This window comes from Myotis nattereri, assembly GCF_964212035.1.
Source record: "Myotis nattereri genome assembly, chromosome: 6".
Classification (NCBI taxonomy): Eukaryota; Metazoa; Chordata; class Mammalia; order Chiroptera; family Vespertilionidae; genus Myotis; species Myotis nattereri.
In genome coordinates, this window is record NC_138081.1 from 25374102 (window position 1) to 25390561 (window position 16460).

Consider the following 16460-nt stretch of genomic DNA (forward strand, 5'->3'; position numbering starts at 1 on the left):
CCCCTAAACTTCTCTGCAGACCCGCCTTAAATAGGAATGCCTATTAGTAACAGCACCGTGTTGGTCTTTGAGAGCTCCTTCCTGTACAGAAGCCTCGGTGCCAAGGAGGTTGAGCCCCTCCCTGGGAGGAATCATGCCACTCTCAGACAGGTGAAGGGTCACCCCTAGTTTTCCACTTTCCCCACTGTTGTTTTCCTCTCTGAAAAAAATATTTTTTGGATTTGATTTCCATAAATTATCTCCTCTGTGTTTCCGTTTTATAACGTTCTTCTATGCACAGTGTCTCCCTGCCCATCTGTGTGTGTGAAGAGACTGTTTTCCTAAATCCCTTTCCAGATGAATTGTTAATTGTGGTGTCTTAATTATTCCCCACACTGCTTCGCTGATATCAACACCACGGTGACATCAGCTAGTCTCCATGCGATTTCCCACCCACATTAACATAATGAGCAGGTGCCGATGAAAACATATTTGTCAAATTATAGACTTTCGTATTTTCTCGGGGAAACAAAAACTGAAATGCATTTTAAACATATTGTTGTGTATGCATTTATAATCACTTTTCCAAAAGTTTGCTTTCTGTTGCTATTAGATAACCTTTTGGGTGGCATATTTCACTCTACAGATGTGATTCTTGGCAGTAGCCCATCTGTCAGACTTTTGAAAACGAAACAAACAAAAAAAAAGAAGTGGCACATTTGCCTGCTGTTCTTCTGAGTGCAGACAGAGAGATTTATAGATAGCCTTGCCAAGGTGTGGAGGTGGAGAAAGGCATATTGGCCCAGGAAGAGAAGGACACAATACTAAAATTAGGACGGAGGGCCAGTGCCACAGTGTGGGGTGCAAAGAGAGTGAGAAAAGCGGCGGGGGGGGGGGGACGGGGACGGGGCAGGGGGGGGGTATCTTAGGATTTCATGCAGAGTTTGTAATACTTTTTTAGGACTCCGAGTCAACTTCCCTGTTTCTAAAGTCTACATTCTGTAGTGTTTCTGGATGACTTTATCTCTACCTGCTCTCTTATGGGAGTGAAGTTTAGGCTATTTTCCATGTGTATTCAATTGCTTTATTTGTTATTTTTCAGTAAGGAAAACTGTTTTATTTCACCTTACCTCCTTCATTTGTATTTACTTGAGAAGATGGTGCCCATTTTATCCTTTGTAAAAATTTATTTTTGGTCTAAAAAATCTCACTGGGAAAAAATATATTCATTTCCTCGTTATAAAGAATATTACAATTTACTTGATGTTTAGAACTCATCCCTGAAGTGACAAAGTAAGCAGTTTCAAAGGCTTTCACTGACACGGTGTGGCAAAGTGTGGAACTACAGTATTTTTCTAAAGATATTTCCTGACAGGTTTATTTATCATTTTATATGTATGTAATATAACAAATATCAATCAAGGACTTATCTTACATATCTATATGCATGTATTTATAGGCTAAGTTTTAAAAACCCGAGAAACTGGACAATCTTTTATTAGCATATCTAAATTATAGCATAACCTACAAATAATTAAAATTATACATAAAAATCATGCAGTTACTTTTTTTGCAGTTACTTTTTTAACACTGCCATTAATATTGTGGAACTACAGTATTTTTGAAACATTGTGTTTTCATTAACACTTTTAGCTGTTTGTGAATTTTAAAAATTCATAAAATGAGTAATTAAGATTGTTCCTCGGCATTTCCATTCTGTGTTTAAGATTATTGAGAGACATCATTGTAGTTAAAAATTTTCTTTTCAGTTTTATAGCATCATTTTTAATTGAAGTTGATTTTTAAATTTTGATAAATTATACATAACTGAAAATTTGCCACTTTCACTATTTCTAATGGTACAGTTCCATGATACTAAGTATATTCAAATTGTTGGACAACCATCCCCACTATACATTTCCAGAACTTTTTTCATCTTGTAAAACTGAACCTTTGGTCACCTTAAACAATAATACCTTAACCTCTCTTCCTCCCAGCCCCTGGCAACCACCATTCTTCTTTCTATAGTAATTAATTTGACTCAGTGCATAACAGAAGTAGAACTAAACAATCATTACCCTTTTGTGTCTGGCTTATTTCACGTAGTATCACATCTAAACCTTGTTTTAATGTTACAATATTAAATAAATTTGAAAATGCTTAAAAAAATTGATATACTTAATACAGATCTTTCCAAGATGCTCAGTAACACACACTATACCATGCTTAATTACCTCTTGATATCACAAAATCGATTATTATTTGACATTTCAAGACATATGTGTATGTTTAATAAGAGTTGCAATCTCACCTCTGAAGTTTACATGTTTTTAATTGTCATATCACCAGCAGATTGACAGTATGTGACTTTACATAGTATGAGTTTAAATTTTTCCAAGTACAAATGTCAATTTGAGAGAGAAACATTTTCCATATCTGGGTCTGATAGATATTAAACTACAAGGAAACAGTTTATTATAAATGCAGAATAAAATGGCAACGGTGTTTTTAAACTAATATTTTCTTTTACTATTTGCAAGTCAATTAAACCTTTGACCCATACAATGATTAAGGTTATATCATATATCTACATATCTATATATCTATATATCTATATATCTACATATCTATATATCTATATCTATATCTATATCTATATCTATATCTATATCTATATCTATATATATCTATATCTATCTATATAAATATATATATAATTTTTAAAATCCCTCTTTGCATCACAAGCTGCAGATGCTCCCATACATCTTGAGCCACCTTTCCCTCTGTTAGTCTGTGGAGAAAAGATGGGCGATATATATACAATCAGATTCTTACAGAAGGAGAGAAGGTAACCTTACCGAAGGGCAAGAGAGGGGGGAATGAACAGATTTTTATCTTCTTGGCACCTCTGCATCTCAAAAAATCTCTACTGTAATAAAGTCTGTGCTAGAGCTGGAGTGTCATTGATTGCATTCTTGCCTTCAACAGTGGCCTTTCATCCCTGTGTTCTCAACTATTCCTCTTTTGTTCGTGGTTAATGAGGGCAGCCTTTTCAGTTCAAACTCACTACAAATGGACTGGAATATTGATGGATCATGATCATTCAGAAAACTGGTTTTAAAAGTAATGCCAAGTTCATGTCTTGGGACCTACCAAAGCTCATCAGAATGTAGTGTATGGAGAGTTGTGAGCCAAGAGAATAATAGCCATTCAACTACATTATGTCAGCTGTCAGAGTTCACTCAAAGAGGAATGAAGAATATAAATGCTTTCTTCAGCTAGTGGGCTTTTCTCTCCCTTTAAAGCAGAGAAATGGGTAAATGTACTCATTAGTTTTAAGGTTTAGGAATAATTCTCTGAGGCTTGGTGCTCTGTTCTCCTAGCCCAGCAGGGCAGTGGCCCTGACCTGATGAGTTGCAAACTTACTCTAGAGCAGTGGCTCCTTATTTGGAAATAGAGTCACTGCAGATGAAATTAGTTCCGATGAAATCCTACTGGAGTGGAGTGTGTCCCTAATCCAATAGGACTGGTGTCCTGATAAGAAGACAGCCGTGTGAAGGTGGAGACACAGAAGAATGCCATGTGATGGTGAAGGTAGAGATCGGGGTTATGCAGCCGCATGCCGAGCAATGCCAAAGCTTGCCAGCAAACAACCAGAGGCTAGGAGACAGTCCAAGCATTTCTCTACAGGTTTCAGAGGGAGCATGCCCCATTGACGCCTTGATTTTGGGCTTCTAGCCTTCAGAGCTGTGAGACAATGCACTTCTATTGTTTTAAGAGACCCCATATATTGTACTCTGTTATGGCAGCCCTAGGAAGCTAGTAGAGTTATGACATAGCAAAAAAACCAGTTTCCCACTATTAAAAATGTTCAAGCCGGATAGATCAGGCAGATAACTGAGGTGACTTATCCATCAAATGGCAAGTTATATTGAATGGTCTCTGTTGAAGTCTTGTCAAATAGATGTTGGCCACTTCCTTTTCATCTTCTACTTCAATAGAGGGCATCATATAATGGCATAGCATGGCAGACACGAGTTAAACCTAATCTTTAGCACTTATAGCTATATATCCTTAGCTAGGTTTCAGAACTTCTCTAGCCTCAGTTAAATATTAATAGTCATCACTTCATAGTGTTATTATGAGGTTTAAACTAGTTAGTAACTTAAACTGCTTAGAAGAGTACATGGCAATAGAAAGTAATATAAAAGTGTTGGTTGGGAAAAAAAAAACACATTTGCTTTCATATTGGTTAAACAGAATCCATTAACACTTTCTTTCCATCACTGCTATTTCTCACCTCCAAAATATGGAGAATTAAGAGAACTTGGGGGGAGGGAGGTCAATCAGGGAAAAGGAGACATATTTAATACTTTAAACAATAAAAAAATAAAAAAGAAAGAACTAGAATTGCTTTCTTTTAAAATATTGTGGGGTTTGGGTTTCTTTTGGGGGGGGGTTGGGTTTTTGGTCGATTTAAAATTGTACCACTTGGACCATTTATTAACCAAGTATCAGTGGCATGATGCTTTTGACAATTTCCTTATAACAAGGCTTGATAATGTGTTAGTCCATGCTAGGATGGGCTTGTGCAAGAGGCGGGGGGGGGGGGGGGAGAGAGAGAGAGAGAGAGAGAGAGAGAGAGAGAGAGAGAGAGAGAGAGAGATTCAAGTGTTTCTGAGAAACAAATAATTCTGCAGCATCATTTTCAGATAATAAAAAACTACAGTTCCCCCTAATGAAGTTCACTTGAGTTTGTGGGTCCTAGGGTGATGGAGTTAGATAAAGATGTGAAGTTTTTTTGCAAAATTAAACCCTGGGAAAAGTAACCCTATTAAATTAGCATCTGTTGGTGACTGAAGGGTAATTTCAGCTTCAGGAGCTAGCGAAAGCATTTTTCAGTATATGACACTCTTAATAAATGATACATAATTGTCAAAAAGAAATCATCACTCAGTGCCTTAAATTTAACGAAATGTGCTTTTGTTTCTTCGCTGTATAAGGTTACTAATCACTGCATCATTTGGGTGCATCGGAGACAGTTCTGGCAGGTTAATGATACCCCAGGCAAATCCACAGTTACTTTCCGTGAAACAAACCATCAATAAATGTGGTAGCAGTGCTTGCAACTATATAATTCTGAAGTCGGTGATTATGTAACTGTTGGATATACAGACAGAGGGAGGGCAGAGGATCAAGGACTGGTTGTTCCTTCCATAAAGAGCAAGTCGGTGAAATAGCGCAGCTCTTATACATCCGTGTATACTGAAAGGCAATGAGGCAGGCTCAGCTGTGAAAGCCTGAAAAGTATGTTTGAGTTAAGGTGATGTTTAGGGGCCATGAAGAGTAATAGAAAGAAGGATTGCATTTCTAGAATTTATATGGGCTTTGTTATAACTCCTTCATTTTTCCCAAAGAAGGTGACCAGTGTGGTGAAAGGTCAGCTCTTCGCTTGGTGTTTAATTCCAGTTCTTCTGCTTTATGAACCATCTGTCCTTAGACAAGTTCCGTGAATTCGCTGTGTCTCAATTACCTCATGTTGGTCATGATGTCCTCTCTTTGGGATTGTTATCCAAATTCAATGACCTCAGCACACAAGCCATCTCGCTCAGTGTTTGGCAGTAACAGGAGCTAAATATTTGTTGACTTTTGTTTTTGGAGCCTCTTCATCTATTGAAGTTCCAGACACAGCGTTTGAGGATCAGATAAGGGGAAACGTCACGGATGAGGCAAATGCGCAGTTCACTGGAAATAGCTAGCTCCTAATTCAGCTCAATTCAGCAAATATTCCTTGAATATCTACTACATGTTGAGCACTGAGGGAACATCAAAAAAAGTCAAAGGTTGTTGTATAACTTCTGGGAATCATAATTCAACATGAAGTAAAAGTTAACACAGCTCTTTGATCCATTGAGGGTTGTCTTGCAAGGCAAGTGAATTGATTTTAAGTATATATTCAGCATTCACACAGATTGATGAATTCAATGAAAATTCAGCACAACCTCAAATTATCTTTCCTTTGCAATATTTATTTGTGGACTTTATAAGAATATTAATTAGCTTGACAGTGTTTCTTCATGAGTATCTATTTTGTTTCTTTGTTTAGTTTACTGTCTTATTCTCGCTGGGCTACTATAGCAGAATACCATAATCTGGATGGTTTACAAATGATAGAAATTTATTTCTCACAGTTCCAGAGGCTGGGAAATCCAAGATCAAAGTGTTGGCACATTCGGGCCTGGTGAACATCCACTTCCTAGTCTATAGACAATAGACTTTCTGCTGAGTCCTTACAAGTAGTCAGAGATAAGGACACTAATGCCATTCACGAGGGCTCCATGCTTACGACATAATCACCACCCACAGGCCCACCTCCTAATACCATGATGTCGAGGGTTAGGACGTAAACACATGAATTCTGGGAGGACACAAGCATTCAGTCCGTAATAGTCATAGTCACTATTCCTTTTTCTTTCCAAATTAGTGTGTGTGGCAGTGTGGAAGAACCACCACATGAGGACGGTGACCAACTACTTCATAGTCAACCTTTCTCTGGCTGACGTGCTCGTGACCATCACCTGCCTTCCAGCCACACTGGTTGTGGACATCACTGAGACCTGGTTCTTCGGAAATTCCCTCTGTAAAGTGATTCCTTACTTACAGGTAATTGTTTCTGATACATTTTTGGTTCAAACACAGAGCTACGGAAAAATTACTTTCAATTATAGTCACAGTGCTCTATTGACTAGTTAGCTAAGAAAGTAAGATACTTGCCCAAGGAATTGACAAATAAGGAAAACAAAGGAATCAGCAAACTTAAGGAAAGAAATACTTGAGACTTTCTATGTAAACAAGTTAAGCTCTGAGTTAAAATAAAGCAACAGAATGAGTAGATGCTGCATAAACTTTTACTTCTTTCACCTCTAATTTTCTGATGATAAAATGAGGAATATGAGCAAAGTAATGATTGAAATTCTCCCCGTCCAAATAATAGACAGATATTTGTTTTCGTAAGTGGTTGCATTTCATGCTGAGAAATTAGGAACCATGTGATCAAAGCAGTACAGTAAACAGGTTTTAGTGTAGGTTCTGAATAAAACCACCAGGTTTGGAATATCTGTTCTGCCATTCACCGACTGTATGCTATCAAGCCAAATACATAAGCTCTTTGTGATTCACTGATTTAAAAAGGATAATAATTTTAATGATAACTATAGTCTATGGTTGTTGTTAGTCTACTTACATAAATTTATATAAATCACTTGGCATAGTGATTACCTTCTGGAGGATATTATAAAGACTTAGTATGTTCTCAGTAACCATCAGTCATCATCATCATCATCATCATCATTAGATGCTTTATTGTTCAGTAGTAAAAGCAGCTTTCCCACAATTAATTGCCCTACAAGAAGATAAGAACAAATACTTTCAGAGAGTACATTTTAAATGATATTCTGATAGCTCTAAATCTTTAACAAAAAAAATTCCTAAGCTAGGGGCCACAGCCATAATACTCAAAGACATGGATGCCCTTTAGCAATTGGGCTGTGAGTAAAATGCAGGCCATTCTCTTGTGTTCCCAAACCCCATACCCATATCCACCCTCCACCATCTCAGTTCGTACTCCATCCAGTCTCCCAGAGGGTGATCATAGTATTTGGAGAAAACAAAAATGTGCTCCTAATTATAAAAAAAAATTCTCATAAGCAGAACAAGCAAAAATATTAATGTAGACACAGACCTTACACCCGTCAGAAAAAGTAATTCAAGATGTATCATAGATCTGAATGTAAAATACAAAACCATAAAACCCCTAGAAGATAATATAAAAGAAAACTTAAATGACCTTCAGTATGTTGATGATTTTTTTAGATATAACAGCAAAAGCATTATATTTGAAAGAAACAACTGATAAGCTGACTTTTTCAAAATTTAAAACTTCTGCTTTGTAAAAGACAATGAAAAGACAAGCTACAGATAGAGAAAATGTTTGCAAAAAGATAAACATAATAAAGTACTGCTATGTCAAGTTAAGGGAACTCTTAAAACTAATGAATAAGGAAATAAACACTCCAATGAAAAACAGGCCAAAGACCTTAATGAACAGCACACCAAAGAAGTCATACAGAGGGCAGTTATACAGATGCTCGTCTTCATATGTCATCAGCAAAATGCAAATTAAAACAACAAGGAAATATCACTACACAACTGTTACAATGGACAGAGTCTGGAACGCTGGCAACACCAAATGCTGGTGGCAGTGTGGAGTAATACTAACTCTTATCCATTGCTGCTGCTGGGAATGCAGAATGGTACGGCCACTTTGGAAGATGGTTTGGTGTTTTGTTGCACAGTTAAACCTAGTCTCACCATCTTATCCAGCAATTGAACTCCTTGGTATTTCCCAAAGGAATTGAAAACGTACGCCCATGCAAAAACTTGCACACAAACTTGTACAGCAGCTTTATTTATAATTATCAAGACTTGGAAGCCACCGAGGTGTCTGTCCTTCAGTAGATGAATGAATAAACAAACTGTGGTGCATACAGACACTAGAATGTCATTCAGCACTAAAAAGAAATGAACTACCAAGCCATGAAAATATAAAGATAATCCTTATTACTAAATGAAAGAAGACAGTCTAAGGAGACTAACTATATTCTGTATAATTCCAATACTATGGCATTCTGAAAAAGGCCATTATGGAGAAAGTAAAAAGATCTGAAGTTGTCAAGGATGGGAAAGGTGGAATAGGCAGAACACAGGATTTTTAAGGCAGTGCAATCTATATATATAAAAAGCCAGCGACCGTACGCCAGAATGACTGGAATGACCAGTCGCTATGACGCTCACTGTGGCCAGCGAACTGGCCTGATCTGAGGGTAGGGCTGGCCAGCCAACCTCCTGCAACCCCTCCCCTGGCCAGTCCTGCCTGCAATGGGCTCCCACCACCCCAATCGGTCCACAGCCCCTCCCCCCAGCCAGCCCCACCCCTGATTGGCCTCTCCCACCCCATTGAGGGCAGGGCAGCCTTCCAAACTCCCAAAGCCCCTTCCCCAGCGGCTGACCCCCAATCGGCTCCCCCACCCCAGAATGGGGTGGGGCCAGCCTGCCCCCAGCCCCACCCCACACCCAGCCCCACTCCCAATAAGCCCCCCATCTCAATTGGGGGCAGGGCCCACTGGCCAATCGCCCGTGGCCCCTCCCCCCAGCCAGCCCGGCCCTGATTGGGCCCTGATTGGGGTGAGCTCACCGGAAACCTCCCGCTATTTCCTCCTCCTGACAGGCCTGGCCCTAATCCACCAATTGGAGCCAGGCCAGCTGGACCCCATCGTGCACGAATTCGTGATAATATATAATGGTGGATACATGTTCTTATACATTTATTTAAAACCATGGAATATACAACATCAAGAGTGAACCACAATGTAAACTAAGAACTTTGGATGATTAGGATGTGCAATGTTGTTTCATCAGTTATGACAGATGTATCACACTGGTGGGGGTGTTAATAACAGACAGGATATGGATATGTGGGGGCAAGGTATATTGGAAATCTCTGTACCTTCTCCAAAATTTTGATGTGATCTTAAAAATATTCCAAAAAAAATAAAGTCTTGATAAAAACAAAAGTTGGGGGAGACTACAAATAGCTCATTAGTAGAAATGATACTAATCTGGATCTGAAATGCTACAAAAATATTTGCAACCCAGTAGTTTTCAATGACCTCTTATACAGAGAAGTGATCATTTTTTAGGTCAGATTCTTGATAGAATAGTAAGTGGGAAATAGTAAGTGGAAATTATAAGCTTCATGGCAGGCATTAAGTTTGATAGGATTAGTTTGTGTCAGTTGGCTGAAAACCATGAAAGGGTTACAAAAATACACTGCAGAAAAAATATTTCAGAGAAATACTATATTGAGCAACATAAGAAAAAATCAGTAAGAAAGGGGTCTTTTGGTGTTTTCGTGGAAACACAGGGGAAATCATACTAGCAGAGAATTCTAATATTTCACCATTGCTGTGGTACTTCCAGCAAGCTTTGTATTTCTCTTGATTCCAGTAACTATCCGGGGGGAAATTTGGGGAATCCTATTAAGTTTCAAGATGGCTTTAGTTGCCCAGAATCTTCTCTTTGCTGGGAGAGATGATTCCAAGCCCTCTTTATGAAACAGAACAGTCGCTTGTTAAGGGTGAGGTGATGCGTGAGGTGTGTATCATGCGGTAATAGGTGCAGTCCTGCTCTGATACACAATGGCCCCTTGTTGCAGACTAGGTATTCCAGATTCTACTGCTAACACTCGAGGACTGACTGGAAGCAGTGGGAAACAGTGAGTGATGCCGGGTATCTGTCTCTCTGAAAGTCATGGACAATAATCTTCTACACAGCACAACTTACCAAGTCCTACAGTTGAAGGAATAGTCACCTCCTAATAGATTCTGCTTCTCTATAAACAGTGTCCAATCTAATCAACTCCTCAGTTGATCCTCTTCTCCATAGGAGACAACTAAGGAGTAACCACAAGATCTGAGTCAGATGGAAAAGACCAGATCTATTCATTACCTCATTTCAATATTACCTGTTTGTTTGTTGTTTTTTTTAATATATTTTTATTGACTTCAGAGAAGAAAGGAGAGGGCAAGAGAGACAGAAACATCAATGATGAGAGAGAATCATTGATCAGCTGCCTCCTGCACGCCTCCTACTGGGGATCGAGCCCGCAACCCAGGCATGTGCTCTTGACCAGAATCAAACCTGGGACCCTTCAGTCTGCAGGCCAATGCTCTATCCGCTGAGCCAAACCAGCTAGGGCTCAATATTACTTGTTTATGGAAAGTTGCAAATCCAAAAAAATATTGACACACTGGTAAAACTAGTATCTCCAAATTCTCACATTATTTATTACTCACTTTCTGTAGCATTTTCCCAAATGGAATAAACAGTGTCAATGGTCAATAAGCCAATAACTTAAATTTAAGTAGTTTTTTTCTTTAATTATAATATTCTGAAACTGATGGCTTTTGCGCCTAAGAGGATACTTTTGTCCTACTGAATATTTTAAAATATATTACAGAATGCCCAGCCAGTTTTTAAGGTTATTTTGTTACGTTTAAGATTCTTTGGACATTTGCTAATTCTCTATAATATATAGGTTCCTTTTCTTCTAAATATAATACAATGCAACCCTTAGATATATGAATGATGTACTATAACACTTTCGCAAATGCTCAAAAATCTTTAAAATCTCACAAATATAACGAGTCTTAGATGAATAATTAAAATGACATTTTTATATCTTTAATAATTATACAAATATAAGACCATTAACATTTATTAGGCTAGTTCCTGAATAATTATCATGATTTTTAAAAATTATATATATAATTTATTTTTTTCTTGCACTTACAGTTTCTTTTTCTGAGTGATTATTTTTTAATATATTTTTTTATTGTTGATAGTATTACAGATATCTCCAATCCCCCCTTTTTTCCACCCTCTTCCAAGTCCCTCCCATCCCCCCAAGTCCGAGTGATTATTTTTTATGAGCACAGAAAAGGTTCTGCACAGGAAATGCCAGGAAAAAAACAGAAGCCAATAGAGATGTGGGTTGTGGGTGCTTGATGGTCAGACAGGCTCCTTCACTCACAGTCACACATCCCCACCTTCCAATCTATTAGCGCCTGTCATCCAAATCTGTGATGTGGCAAAATTTCCACTTCTACCTGTCATGGATCTCTGAGGTCCTTTTGTCATTTCTATGTGCAAATATAAAACAGACTCATTCTCTACCAAAGAAAGCTTCCAGCATCACCCTGACCACAGGAAGCCCACAGGAAGAGTGAATGACCAAGCACCTGACAACAGAAGAAATTCACATCATCTCACTTTACTTCACTCTCAACATTCATAGCCACCCTAGGTTCATTTTTCAAATGATTAACAATCTGGTTAATTTGAACTAATATCAAAATCTAAATGGAAAAGGCACCCAGAAGAGCACTCCTGGAAGTGAAAAGCAGCAACAAAACTCTTCATTTATAATCTCTTATGATATGAAGAAATTTTATATCCCCCCAAGAAAATCAAGTAAATTGAATGCTAGTGTGTATAATACACCAATAAATATAGTCATCAAACAGCGCATATTAAATCACTGATTGTCAAGGGTCCATTCAGGGGCTTCTACTGCTGGATCAGACATACTCCTAGTAGCAGCATAGCCTCTCACACAGTGCCCGTAACAGAGGAGGCACTGCCTGCCCATGGCTAGCTGTAGGCACCGGGTGGCAGTCTTTCAGTGAATTGTTTTGAATAGATTATTACTATCTAAAAGTAGAGAGAAACACTAGCAATGACTCTGTAATTTGAACCATATTATGTCTAGCTCTTTCACCCACATTGATTAGAATTCATGAATAATAAATCACTAAACCTTGTTGAACATTTTACACTTCTAATTTCTTGATTGGCTAAATATAGCCCTGGCACAGCAGTTGTGAAAGGTCAACTGTGCAGATCAAGACCATAACAATTCTACCCCCAATTTAGCAATAGTATTGAGGGGCCTTGGGTGCTTGGCATATTGGCAGGAAAGTAATGGAGGCTGGTAAAAGAAAGGGATTGGTTTGGGAAAGAGGTTTGTATACACTCTAAGTAACACCAAGGAAATTCCCAGGAGTTATCAACTAATCTAAGCCTACTCTGATAGAGTTTAGCCCTTTAAGATTATGGTTATAAAGTGAAAATAGAGAATTTTCCAGTTCAAATTAAACATATGTGTTATTTTTTCCAGTTGAGGATATGATTTTCTCTGTCAGTGGAAAGTTTCAAGACAATATAAGGATAATAATCACTCAAAGACTGCCAGATTATAAATTAAAACATTTTGCCTGAAAAAAAGTTTGCAATGTTTTCATTGTACCTTTTTTATGCTTAATAAGAAATATGATTTTTTTCCTAAAACATGTTTAATATTATTTTTGGCAGATATTTTTTTTTAATTGGAAAGCACTGCATGGAATGTTTTTTGGACAATTTTAGGTATGGTTATTTGTTGTGACTGCCTTTCTAATAAGGTAAAAATATTCAGAGTGAGCCATGTAATACCGGGTGCCTCTCTCTCTTTTACTCTGTCCTTTCTCTAGACCGTGTCCGTGTCTGTGTCTGTCCTCACACTGAGCTGCATTGCCCTGGATCGATGGTATGCGATCTGTCATCCTTTGATGTTTAAGAGCACAGCCAAGCGGGCCCGGAACAGCATCATCATCATCTGGATTGTCTCCTGCATCATAATGATCCCTCAGGCCATTGTCATGGAGTGCAGGGCCATGGTCCCCGCATTGGCCAATAAAACCACGCTCTTCACAGTGTGCGAAGAGCGGTGGGCAGGTAAGTGTACCACGGCCCACAAGCTGACATGTCTGTTACAGCTGCACGCTGGCAATGTCATTTGCAGAGCCACTGGAAAGCTGGCCTTGTGTATTTTATGGCCATTTGTTCATAGTTTTGTAAAAGCATGAAAATCAAGTGGAAACCTAAAGTAGTTTCACAGAATAACTGCCCCTGTCCTGGTCCTTTAGAAATGCTATGTATGGTTACCTAGTTTTCAGATGGGACATGGAAGGGGGAGTTTATTCCGCAATTCAGATCTGGCTATGTTACCTTTTCTTAAATTCTCTAAAATGAAAAGGACTCATTTACATGAAGTGAAATATGCATTCTGGAATGATTCGTATTTTATAAGATGGCACAGGATTATCTGGCCTCAAGTGTCAAGTTCCCCAATGGGCCTCAAAGACGACTGGATTTTTCATTTGAAAACCATGTGCTAACTGGACACCCGACTGGAGTTGAGTACGTGGACCAATGCTGTTCTCTGTGTCAAAATATCTAAGTTTGCTTTCTCTGTTCATAACATATTAAACCAATGCAATTTATCTCTGGCACAATTATGACATAATTTAGGAATTATATGAAATATGAATCCTTTTCCCTCCTATCTGATATATAAGGTATTTCATTTTAAATAAGCAGAAGCCTAGAGGTTTATGGTCCTTGGTCCAAAACTCTCAGTGACAGTATAAGGCTTCCCTGTAACAGTGGAAACACTTTAATCAGTGCCGGGTGGTGAAACAAATCTGAACCCAGCAAAGAATGACTGGGAATTACAAAAATCCTGCATTTTAGCATAGCATGCACTAGTTCCAAAATTATTGCATGAAATTTGAGGGGGGAAAAATCTGTCCTCTTCTGAATAAGTGTATAACAATGGCTTGTAATTACGGAATTTAAACATTAGGAAAACACTGTTTATTAGAAAGCTATACATGTATGCCTATTAGAAAGATGTACCCCAAAACAAGCAGTGCACCCATGAGATAGCTTATGAATATGATATTTTCAAGTATTTGAATTAATTTATGTTAATTCCTACCCGGGTACTTTATTGGAACACTGAAAAGAGAAAAAGTCAACAACTGAGAAATTAGGCATATGCTTTCCCTCTTGCAAGATAAAGTTTAAAAGTCGCTACGATTATGTTGTACATTTTCTAAAGTCCTATGATAGCTATATTTCACAATTTGCTCTTTCTATTACCCCAAATATTAAATATCATTTTTGTTGCTGAGATTTACTCTTCTAACATTTGGACAAAATTTACAGAGGGGCTAACATTTCAGCAATGTGTTAAAGTTGAGCAGGATTTCTTCAGACAGGGAAGAGGTAAAGGATGTCCCAGGAAGCAAGAAAACCTACACAATGGGCAGAAGAAAGGAAGAGGGTCCCAACTGACAGTTTCAGGAATGTAGGGCTATGTAGATTTATGAATGAATTGTATTTGGATAGAAAGTGGGTTGGGGCCCCTTGTTATGTGTCTCTTATGCAATTGCTTTATAATGAGTTACATTTGCAAACATCCTAAAAATCTCTTGGTCAGAATTCATTAATTAATTCATGATGAAACTGAACCATATATTCTTTGGTCAGTATTATGAAGCAAACAAATAAATGTAAATCTAAGCTTTCAGTTCAAAGTTGATATTTTTTAATTTTATGGAAATGGTAATTAGATAAAACACCCACTCACTATTCATTATGTGTCAATTAGATAAAACACCCACTTACTATTCAAATATTTAATAGTATTTTTACTAAAGTATTTTAGGAGTTTCATTTATAAGTTAATTGGCAGTTTTTATAAACTTTTCCTTATGTATATTGCCCTGAACAATCAGGTAATGTTAATTCCCATTAACAAACAGTATGCAAAGGCAGTGAATTTTGACAGTTGTCACAATTAAGTAAATAGCCACATCATCTTCTAACTATGTTTGAGCAATACATATATAAAACTCATTTCAACCTTGAGTATTTTTATTATCTAGCTCTAGCAAGGACATTTTCAAAAATATTTTTTTAAAGAGCAATTATTGTTGAGTTCCTAAAAATCTAAAATCAGCCTTCAGAAGTCATTTAGGAAAATTACTTAAAAGCCCTAACTGGTTATTTTATAGCCCTAACTGGTTTGGCTCAGTGGATAGAGTGTCAGTCTGCAGACTGAAGGGTCCCAGGTTCGATTCCAGTCAAGGGCTTGTACCTTGGTTGTGGGAACATCCCCAGTGGGGGGTGTGCAGGAGACAGCTGATCAATGTTTCTCTCTCATCGGTGTTTCTGATTCTCTATCCCTCTCCCTTCCTCTCTGTAAAAATCAATAAAATATATTTTTTTAAAAAGTGATTTTATATAAGCCCATAATTACTTAAAATTATTATAAAGGCTAAAATTAAGTGGCTCCAAATTGAATTTGATCATCTTTAAAAGCAAATAGTAAAATCTAAAAAATTAGCTATTTCAAATCCTATATAATAAAAGCCTAATGTGCTAAGTGTCCGATCGTCCAGTTGGCCATTCAACCAATCAAGCATAATATGCTAATGATATGCTAAGGCTGCTCAAACGCTTGGTATGACATGCACTGACCACCAGGGGGCACATGCTCCAAGCGGTAGGTTAGCTAGCTGCTGGGGTCCAGCTGATTGGAACAGAGCAAGATGGACCAGATACACCCTGGAGCCCTCCCATAGTCCCTCCCCAGCTGGCCAACCTCCCGTGTCCCTCCCCAGCCCTGATCATGCACCAGTGGAGTCTCTCAGCCTGGCCTGCGCCCTCATGCAATCCAGGACCCCTCAGGGGATGTCGGAAAGATGGTTTCGGCCCAATCCCGCAGGCCAGGCCCAGGGACTGGTCCACGAATTTGGTAATATTTTCAGTATGACAGAGTTCTCAGTTATTTTGCACAATGAATGAGACAGACAGTATTAAATGAAATTATTAATCACAATTTTTCAAGAAGAATCTGAAAGAATCCAAAGTAGATTTTTATTTTGCTCACTAGACATTTAGTTTATGATAATTTTTACATATCATGAGCTTTGCTAATTTAGGCTATTTATAAGTCCATATTCAACTTAAAATGT

General features: G+C 38.0%; 1 protein-coding gene across 1 annotated transcript in view; it reads left to right on the plus strand.

The window, feature by feature from the left end:
- The window catches only part of HCRTR2 (hypocretin receptor 2), a gene marked incomplete at its 5' end in the record, with an annotated part of 92185 nt that overhangs the window by 56281 nt on the left and 19444 nt on the right, over nt 1-16460 (plus strand). Inside the window, 2 exons of the mRNA XM_081094979.1 lie at nt 6464-6642; nt 13128-13371. Of these exons, the coding sequence (XP_080951105.1) occupies nt 6464-6642; nt 13128-13371 (423 nt within the window). The remainder of the gene's footprint in view (nt 1-6463; nt 6643-13127; nt 13372-16460) is intronic.